We start from the raw sequence: 10,282 nt of genomic DNA, 5'->3' as shown, positions 1-10,282 counted from the left end.
GTTTCCTCTGTGGAGCTGGGGTCCCTCGATCTCACCTCCACTCTGAGCTTCTGCTTTAACCCAACCTCACTACACATTACTTTTCCTAGAGCAAAGCTACACTGTTTTTCTTATTCAATCTTTAATAGTGAGTAACATCCTTCTAGAAGGCCTCTTACCTCAGCACATCTCCAGACAGGTCGTTACTGCTTTGGATTTAAAAGACTAAATGTCTATCCAATAATGCAATTAGTCCAGTCTGTCATTATTCTTACTGGCTATAAGCAGAGAAGTGATCAGGAAGAAACACATTGCTCTGTCTGTACAGAGGAGATGCTCTTTTTCCCTGGAACATCTTGGTTACATTTTGGTACAGAACAGCTGACTACCTTTTCCTCTTCTCACTCGCCTCTGTGTCAAAGGACTGTGCAAAAGTATTGTCTGTGGGGCCTTTTGGCTCAGCTGTACAACACAAACTTTCTTAAGCTACATCTGGAAGGAAGATAGGCTTTCTCTGGAGCAGGGTTTCCTAAAGCAAAACATGTTCAGGTGAGGACCAAACAAATAAATAAAATTATTTTAAAAGTAACTGATATGACAATGACTAAGCAACTCTCTAGTGTGTTGTTTTGGCTTTTTTTTAAAGAACTGATTTATCTATGGAAGGTTTTTATTTAAAGCATTGAGATAATACCCTCTATTTCAGTATTTAACCCCACAGCCAAAGATTATCTCAAATTGAAATTGCAATGATAATAGTCAGTGTCAAATGTCTGACAGGTTTTGGCCTCTCCTTTAGGAATGGTAACAGTAAATACTAATTCAGAGTGAAATGAATTATTCCAACACCTTTTCAGAACTATTTCAACAGAATACTGATATTAGTATCAATTCCCTTCAATCTGTGCTGAGCCACTGAGCTAAGCATCTCAGCCCGTTATCATTCTCAGCCATTAAGTATCAATGTACAATGAGTTCCTTCTAGAGACATTAGTTAGTGTCTAGGGACAACATAACATATCCAAAATACTGCATTAACTGGGGCTGTTCCCCAAGGCAAAGAAGGCACACTGAGGCAAAAGAGTTAAGTACCCAGTGTGTCAGTGCATCCCTCCCTGAGGATTCCTGGGAAAGGCAGCCCCAATCTGCTCACCTGGAACTGGTACCTGAGCATTCAGGCTGGAGAGCAGAGGCAGCATGATGCAATGCAAACTGGTTTTCAAATGGGCTTGAGAAAATAATACACCCTGATTTCACCCTAGCTTGGCAAACATCTGTGTTCAGTTATAAATCTAGTGTGAGTTTTTCCTGCTACTTTATTTATATTTAAGAGTAGAATATAATGGACTTGGATTTTCCTAAGTTAGAAAACATTAAAAAACAGAATTCTCACATTTACAAGAGTAACACTTGAACAGAAAATACTTAATGTACAAAATGGCTGCATTTAAATTTTTTCTTAAATTGAACCCAAATGCAAAGTGAATCCAAATAACCCTGGTTTTGAGGCTCCGATTGTACAAGTGGAACAACTTGTTTTATCCCTGTAGCTAATATTGAGTGTTTGCTGTCGGGTTTGTTTCTCAGATTTCCATTATATTCTTGGACTTTAAACCTTTCCAAAAGTGTAGGAAGTCCTCAATCATAAACACGATTTTTTGTAAGTAACAGCAACCCTTGATTAATAACCAGAAGATTCAGAATGCCCATAATGAGTGAGCATCTGTTTTTCTGGACTCACAAATCATTGGTATCCTTTCCCTTTACTTGTAATTTATTTTTCTCATCCAGGAATAATAATCAATGTTGAGGACTAGTGTAGTAGCAAGTCATACCAATGCATAAACCATAAGTAATTTACACCAGAACTGTATGAAATACAAGAGTTGTTCCAGGTTTTATAGCCAAAGCATTCTAGGGACTTCGCTGTATTATTCCAGTCCCTTTTGCAAACTCTCTCTTTCTGACCAGTTTGATACTGGTCCCATGATATCACCTTCCTAGAGCTGGGGGCTTCATTTTGGAGAAGTGCTTGGAATGGCAGGGGTGCGAAGGAGAATACAGATTATTCCACATGTCAAATAGTTTAAAAATATGGATTACAATGGTCATGGGAGGAAGGTACGCTGCTGTTTTAGTTAAGCTTTAGTTTGACTCTTCAAGTCTTTAATTCTCCTGCACACTCGAGAACGAGCTAACTAACAACACAAGGCTTTAGATCCCTATAGTGCTTAAAATTCTCAAAGTGTAATGTTTGAAGAAAGGAAAAAATCAATGTACAATATTCTGGACCATAAAAAAAGCCAATATAGAAACTGCTTAGCTAAACTCTAAATAAGAGCAGAGTAATTTTATTTAGTTACTCATTACTTCCTTACTCCTATTAAAGCTTCAATAAAAGGTATTTTAACATCCAGAATCATTATCAGAACTTAGATGCTCACAGCTGTAGAGGCATCCTGAGTAAGGCATTATATCCCAGTGGTTTCACACTTGGTTTGTATAAAACTCATTTTGAGGTCAGACTTCATTGAGGCCAAAGTCCCAGGGTCTGAAGGAAGCCTCCTGCACTCAAGGTGAGTTTCACAGGAGCCAGCTCTGTTAAATCCCACTTTGCCCAGGAGTGAAAATTTGATCTTGAACCATTCTACATTATTAAATTAATGCATCACAGGACATTCCAGCTAGCAGGTCCTACATTTAAGGATTTTCTAGATGAAATTTTAAAGCTGTCCTAATCACCAGGGCCTCTGGTGCATACACAAATGTCGGGTGAACATTTTGTAGACAGCCTGCTAACTAACTGGAACAAAAACCAAACCAACAAACCACAACACACACATTTGAAGTACGACTGGGTAATTCCACAGCAGTAAGTTTTCAGATACTGCAAATTTTCCTTTGAGACACGAATGAATGTTTCTCTTCTCTCCTCATGAAAAAAAACATTGCACATCTCGTTTCCTAAAGAATCTTAGACATTGACCAAAGGCACATATGACACTGGAAATAGTATTCTCAGCTTCCTTGACAAACCTTTCACTTCAAACAGGCCCTGCACGATGGCTGCATTACACTATCATAACAGGTTTCTCACTGAACACTTGTTTGCAAAGTTGTTTTTAGAAGAAAATAAATCTTTAAGCTGCCCAAATTACCAAGGCACTCAGAATAACCTTAGGACTGTACTTTGGGGAAGACACAAGGTCTCATTTTCAGCTTGACGTCAGACCAGAGAGGGAACACAAGACAGGCAAAGGTTACGTGCAAACTGTCCCCTGTGGCTTATGCAACAGCCAAATAATACTGTTCAGGATAGATGCACATAGAAAGGACTCACTGGAAATTACTTTTAATACAAGCAAACCAAAACTGCTCTTGAGTTGTGGAATATGGTGGTGCCACAGACTACTCTGAACAGTTTCTGTTTCAGGTCTCTAAACAAGCATTCAGTAAGTAATTCACATTACATTAGTCATCTTTGGTAACACTGTACACTTGTGTCAATCACTTGGTAAACATAAGTTCTGCATATTTAGAGTGTAATTCATCATAACTACAAACTAACTGGAAAGTTGATGGAGCATCCTCCAACTGTACATGAGCTTGCTAAGGGAAGAGTTCAGACTAGCAACACTGAAATAACTTCACAGTTATGTAGAAAAAAGTTACAATTCTTTGTCATAGAACATTACATTAGTTTGGTTTTTTTTTTGTCTACAGTTAAAGTGGGCTTATAGTCAGGATTATTATAAATTAACAGAAAAACAGCTGCCAAAACAATTTAAGGGAATATGATTGAAAGCTAAGAACTTTGATTAAAGCATAATTTTCTAACTTTGTTTTCTAACCCTAAATTATTAAAATACAGAAAAAAGTCATCATTACTTCAAAAAGATGCATCATTAAAAAAGAAGTTTCATTCCTTACAATACAGTTTAAAACTAGCATAGAAGAAAACAGTGCTACATTAAATACAGTCAAGAGCATTTGGATAGCATTATTTAATCATAATCTTATGTTCTCTGTTGTATGGTCCAGCCATGGATTTTTCCTTGCTTCAGTGTATATTTGATGATCACTGAACTTTTCCCATTCATTCTGGTATGGGCTGTCCACATATACTGTGTTAACACTTAAGAGTCAGCATTAATGTACAATTTAAAAGCAGCACAACTATCCTACACCCTACAGCTGTGCTCACTCCACTGAAGTACTGGAGCGAGCACAACAGCTTGGATATCTCAGGGAATGCATCATTGTTCTGAAAGGCCTTTTTTTCCCAGTTTTTTCAGGGGGTGGCTCCACATTACTTTTCTCAGCTGCTGCAGCAGGGTCTGTCTGGAATTGTTCTATTTGAAACTCGAGATGTTTTTGAATGGCTACCCCGAGGACTTCTGGATCCACAGATGCCCCATACACTTCCCACGTCATTCCTTCATCATCCCATCTCACTTCACGAACTGGAGATTTGGGGGCCTCCAAGTCTTGCTCCAGGTTCACCTCTGGGAACACATGTGAGTGACCTTCTGCTGCAGCCACTGGGCTTGTTGCCACTGATTTGCATTCCATGGTTGGAAGAGTTTGCACCTCGGCATCTCTACGCTCAAGAGCTGGTTTCAGGCCTTTGGTTATGTCATTCATGGAAGTCATAGTCCACATATCCTTAGTTGTCACTACCATGTCTGCACCTTGCTGGCTGCTCAGGGCAACACAGGCAGCCTTGGCTTCTGGAGGAGCTCTCTCCTGCTGAGCATGTTGCAGTTGTTCTCCAGGAACATTACAGCACTTCAGGATTTTCTTGGCATCCAGGCCTGATTCACTTACTGAAGACACCAGCTTAGGATATGTCAGAATGTCTGAAGCAGAAAAGGAATGAAAGTAGCCAGGTTCTGCCTGCTCTTTTCCTGTCTCACTAATGGAGCACACCAACCGTGGGACGAGCTGTATGGATGGGATGGGCAAGGAGTGGCAGTAGGCCGGGATGGTGGCATCTGCCTTCAGGGTGTCCTGCCTGAGACTGCAGGGCCCCACAGAGTTGTTGTGAACTGTCATCACCATGGGGGAGTATGCAGAGTTTGGAATATTACCATAAGTCAGACCACCATGAATAATCCCAGGGGCTTGACTGAACATTGTCCTGTTTGGGAAACCATTTCCAGGCATGTGGGGTCCTAGAACAGCAGCGTGAAATGTTCCAGGATCTGTGTAAACAGTAGTGTTACGTGGAATACTGCCACTGTCAAAGGTATTTGTGGGTACTTGTTGGTCTCTAGGAAGAACTGGAAGATGAGTCACAAGGTTTTGGTAGTGAGATGTGTTTGCATTTGTTTCTGATCCATATCTCTGTGTTTGGAAAGACATCCTAGCCACTGGTGGACCATGCCTGCAACCAGAAGAGCTTAGGCTGGAGTGAGTAGCACTGGTTTCTATGGGAGTGACGTAAGTCTGCTCTTTGCAGCTGCAGGTCAGGTCTGAGTGGCTTCTCTGAAGGGCAGTTCCTGATTCTTCCATTTTACACATGCTCTGCTGGTGAACAAAGCAGGCTGAAGAAACATTCTGAACAGTGCTGCTTTTTACACACATCTCAGTGTCCCCCACTCCTCGGGATGCTGAGGACTGTTCAGTGACAAGAACATGGTTTGTATTCTTAGTTCTGCTCTCTGAATGGTCATTGGCTGGCTGGTCATTTATGGTTTGGACCTCTGATCCAAGTCCCATCATCCCAGGCTGTGAGAAGGACCATCCAGGACTCTGCACACTCCTTGCATCACTCCTGTTTTCCAGGATATGGCAGATGGTGCTACTATGGCTTTTCTTCAGCTCCTGTTTGTTTTGCCTTTCCTCTAAACTCCTCGAGTGCCCAATGCAGGCCAGATTTGAGGAGCTCTTGGATAGGGGGTGACTGTTGACGTTTAAGAGACTGGGACAAGTAGAACTTAGTGCGTCCTGGTAGGAATGGGTGTGGAGCTGGTAGCTGTCAGCTGACATGGCAAAAAAGAGAGATCTGCAGGAAATGGTAGAAAAGAAAAAGAAGCAATTTAAGTAGGAAATAAATGTACTAGAAACTATAATCTCTATTGACCTTCTGCTTGGGCCTCTTGCTTTTCGCAGTTCACAAGTACTTTTTAAAAAGCACAGTACTCTAGTCTAGGTGTACTCAGACCAGTCAGTTTGCATTTTCACTTTCCCCAAAGAGTTTTTCCCTAAATTAGAGCCAGGATTTATTGTAGTTCTGGGGTTTTTTTCCAATTCACAAAACACAAAAGGAAAAAATCCTCCTTGGTTCCTACCTTTTGACAATAACTGTCTCAACATTAACAAGTATCATGTCTCCAAATTCACTGGAGCCATTTTTGGGACATCCAGAGGTGTTATGTAACTTGAGCAAAGACAGAGGTATTTTCATACTAGATAGCTTTTCACCATGGTGGTCCTTAAGCCAATGATATTAACTGTATTGTCAAAACAAAAACAATTTTTAGTTTTTAGTCATTTCATTTAGACATTGTTATTTCAGAATTTATCCAGCTGCTGCAGGAGCTTTTCAACCTTAAAACCTCAACAACTGAGCAAGTTCTCCCTTTTCCCCATACCCTTCCTAACAAGCTTCTTGGTATTTCATGTTACAAGAAGATCACCAGTTTAGTCCACTGTTTTCTCAGAGCCCACACAAGTGTACAGTAGGTATGGACAAAGCTGTTTTGACCCCCTGTGGCAGAGATGACATGAAACCCAAGGAAATTACCTCTGCCAGGCCAGTGTGAGGTCGCTGACAGTGTTCCCAGAACAAATAATGCACTCCAGGTTGTGCTCATCACTGGCACCACAGGAGGTAGTGCAAAGAGGGATCCACTGAAAGGCTGGAGGTGAAATTCCCCTCTCTCTGTAAGGAGAGTCTGCACTTCAGCACTGCCTCTGTTAAGGGTGCATGCTCTGGGCTCTTGGGCCACTCAGCTTTGCAAATCCACAAGCTCATGCTGGCTGTGGAAGGTGCACACTCATGGCACCAGAGGCAAGGTAAAAACAAAACAAGAACCTCTTTAACCAAAGTCTTGCAGTTTTTCTGTTCTTTCTTTTAGTGCACTCAGTCACTTCCATTTTTAGAACACCGTTGTTTCTACCAGTTGGTACAGTGTCCTATACATTATTAACATTTATATTAGCAGTTTCACATCTGAGAGAAGTTGTGATTGAAGATTTTGAATCTCACCAGATTTAGCGATCCACTTTTTCTGATTGAATCAGCTCTTCTACCAGTTGACTACACATATTCCCTTGATGTCACAGAGGTGTTGCAACATTTGTACAACTAAAGTGATTTTAATATGCTTGTATATCTGTATCTATCCACACATATACATATATATATGTCTTTTCTACAAGAACTCATTATGTTGAGCAGAAAGATCCAGAGTATTTGTGCATTGTCCAGGCCAAGTACTATTGGATGTTTTGTACAGATGTAGCGAGCAAAAGCCAGAATTTCTCATTTTAGACAACTTTCCCTCAGATATGCTCCATGCACTCTGCCTCCTTAGCAGGTCTCCTACAGAAACCTGCACAATTTCTTGTGCCCGATATCACTATTATAAAAATTAATGTGTGGAACAGGAAAGGTACATATACATGGTGAACAAAAGCACTCTGCAAATATAACAGGGAAGTTCACTCATAACACATGGTGGCTGCAAGGGCTCACATTCCACCCTCTCAGTGAGAAGCTCCTCATACATGATCCTTTTAATGTGATATTTACAGGCTCCAAGAGCCATGTACCAACGTAACTGATAAGAACATGCTTTTTGCTCCCTCTGCCAACCAAGAGCTCTACAGCTGATCCAGGCACCTATCAGTGCTTGTAATTCCATTTCCATTGTTAACTTTGGCAGGCTAACAGGTTGGATTTTCCCATCACTTGAAATCCACTTGTGTTGGCTGTTTTCCATAAAGAAACTAAATCGAGCAGGACAACATTAAAAAATAATAATATCTGCAATTACATTCTTAGGAAACTTCTCATTGTGGGCTGTGGCAGGGACTTGTGACCAGCAGCAATGTCGTCTAGCATAGGGTTTGCTCCAATTTGGACTGTATGCAGAGAAAAAGTAATTTCCCATCCTACATACATGTTACTTCTCCTGCAGCCACTTCCACACATGAGTATAGTCTGCCACACAGGGTTCAAAGGAGTCAAGAGGCTTAAACACCAGAGCAATAGCTGCCTACAAGGTGAAAACCTTACATTTAATCTCTTTAAAAGATAACATCTGCAAAGGCTCTCACACACATCTGGATGAAACAACACTAATGGAAATCCTCAGACACAAATATTGAGACTCAGGTGAAAGGAAGCTTCAAACATACCCTGTTACAAATGATACGAGGCTGTGGGAAGTTTGAAGAGCTCTCTTACAAAGTTTACGAGGTTCAAATACGTACATGTACACAGAAACCAAGGCCCTCTTTGCTTTCTTTATGTAGCAATGGGCATGGCTGCAGAAGCCTCTTGTAACTGGAAGAAGTGATGCATTTGCAATTGATCCATCGTGTCACACAAAACACATTCAGATGGATGAAACAGTCCACTGAAAACAACGTCCAGGGTGAGGTTGGCAATGAAACCTCCAAAGAGAACTCTGAAGAAATTTATTTTTGCCCCACTGCAGGTGACATCAAGACCAAACATGGGCCGATGAGACATATATTACACATGTACATATAGAATATTCTAACCAGTTACTCCCAACAGTATTTGAACTTCGTTGCTCAGACCGACCAGTGTTCCATGCTAGCACAATTGTAACAATTCTCCTGTGGCTTTGGGCCTTCCCAAATTCTGCATTTCACACAAGCACTGCTGCCACTGATTGCTCAGGGTGCACAAAGATCCCTCAGGAAGAGGCCCAGCGCCGCATGCACACCCCCCGAAGTGTCGGATCTCCCACGTGAGCCCGGTGTCCAGCCCACGGCTTCTGGGAAAGGCGGGCAAGCAGAAGGGTCTGGATGGTCCTTCTGACACCTCTACCAGCAAGGGGCTGGGTCAGGTACTGAGAATGAGGTGCCAAACTTTTTAAAAATCCAACCCCAGACATGGAACCTCTCCAATGTCACAGCCATGCAACACCTTTGTATTTTGTGAATTGGCTAATCAGGAGGGGATTACCCACATGAAACATGGATAGAAACACACTGATTTTGTGGGTACATAGGCACCCAAACCAACTTTCTTTGTGTGTGCTGGGCAGACTGCTTGGCTTAACTTTCATTTTTAAAATGTAAAAATGTAATTTATAGGAAAGGAATTTTACTCAGAAATATCTGCTTTAGGTTCTGAGTTTGTCGGAAAGATTTCAAATTGAAATTTCAAAGGAAATCCACACCTGAATACACAAACAAGAAAGAATAAACTTTTGAGGCAGATACTCTGCTATGAGTATATAGAAAATTGTTAGACAAGCAGAGAAAGGATTAGGATAGAAATGGAATTAACATCCACTATTTTTGGCTTAGCTTCAGATAGCTTATGAGGGGATATAGGCTGCTTTCACTAATTCCACTGAACTACTTTAAAGCAACAAATGTGTATTTTGCTATGACTTATGATTAAAGTTTTGACCTATTTAATGCACCAGTAAATTTAGTCTCAAAATATTAAATCTAATGTATGTTTTTAATTGAAAGATATTCACTGTAAATTAACTATGATTCTAAAATTCTTTGGTATTTTTGTATTCCACACACATACTTTTAATTAAACACTCTCATCTTTTAAATTGCTTCCCCTTATCCTATCACTGTCTGCCCATGTAGGAAGTCCTTTTCCCTCTTTTTTAAAACCCCCCCTTTGGTACTCTGTTACTACAGTAAGTTAACAGACATTGAGGCAGTGAGAATCATCTGACGCATTAAACAACACAAGTTAGTTGCAGAATTTGGGAAGAGTCAGAGAAATTTAATACTATTTACTAGAAACATGCATGCAATACCAGAGACTTACTTCTCTAAATCTTCCACAGTTATTTTTGCTTTATATAACTCTGATGGTCAACCCACAAGTCAACAAGATTTGTAATAACGACTGCAAGATGTTTCACCCATCTTCACTTGACTGACCATACAATCAAAAATACCTTTTTTTTTCTTCATAATATTTGGTTTTATGCTTTCAAAACCAGAATCTGACTCCAAAAAAGTTACAAAATCAGAGCCATTTTCAGAGGTGAGAACACTAATATGCAAATGCGGAATTTGGAAAAGCTAAGCAATTTGATCCATACCAACATTTTTGGATGCTGACCAG

General features: G+C 40.5%; 1 protein-coding gene across 3 annotated transcripts in view; it reads right to left on the bottom strand.

The window, feature by feature from the left end:
* Window positions 1–2,159: 2,159 nt before the first annotated feature.
* Window positions 2,160–10,282, bottom strand: part of GPRIN2 (G protein regulated inducer of neurite outgrowth 2) — a 34,607-nt gene continuing 26,484 nt past the window's right edge. For all 3 annotated transcript variants that reach the window (XM_069019183.1, XM_069019181.1, XM_069019182.1), the window contains exon 2: window positions 2,160–5,986. In XM_069019183.1, the coding sequence (XP_068875284.1) occupies window positions 4,180–5,970 (1,791 nt within the window). In that variant the 5' untranslated portion in view covers window positions 5,971–5,986 and the 3' untranslated portion in view covers window positions 2,160–4,179. The remainder of the gene's footprint in view (window positions 5,987–10,282) is intronic.

This window comes from Aphelocoma coerulescens, chromosome 6 (genome assembly GCF_041296385.1).
Source record: "Aphelocoma coerulescens isolate FSJ_1873_10779 chromosome 6, UR_Acoe_1.0, whole genome shotgun sequence".
Taxonomy (NCBI): domain Eukaryota; kingdom Metazoa; phylum Chordata; class Aves; order Passeriformes; family Corvidae; genus Aphelocoma; species Aphelocoma coerulescens.
This window is presented reverse-complemented; position numbering and strand designations above follow the sequence as displayed.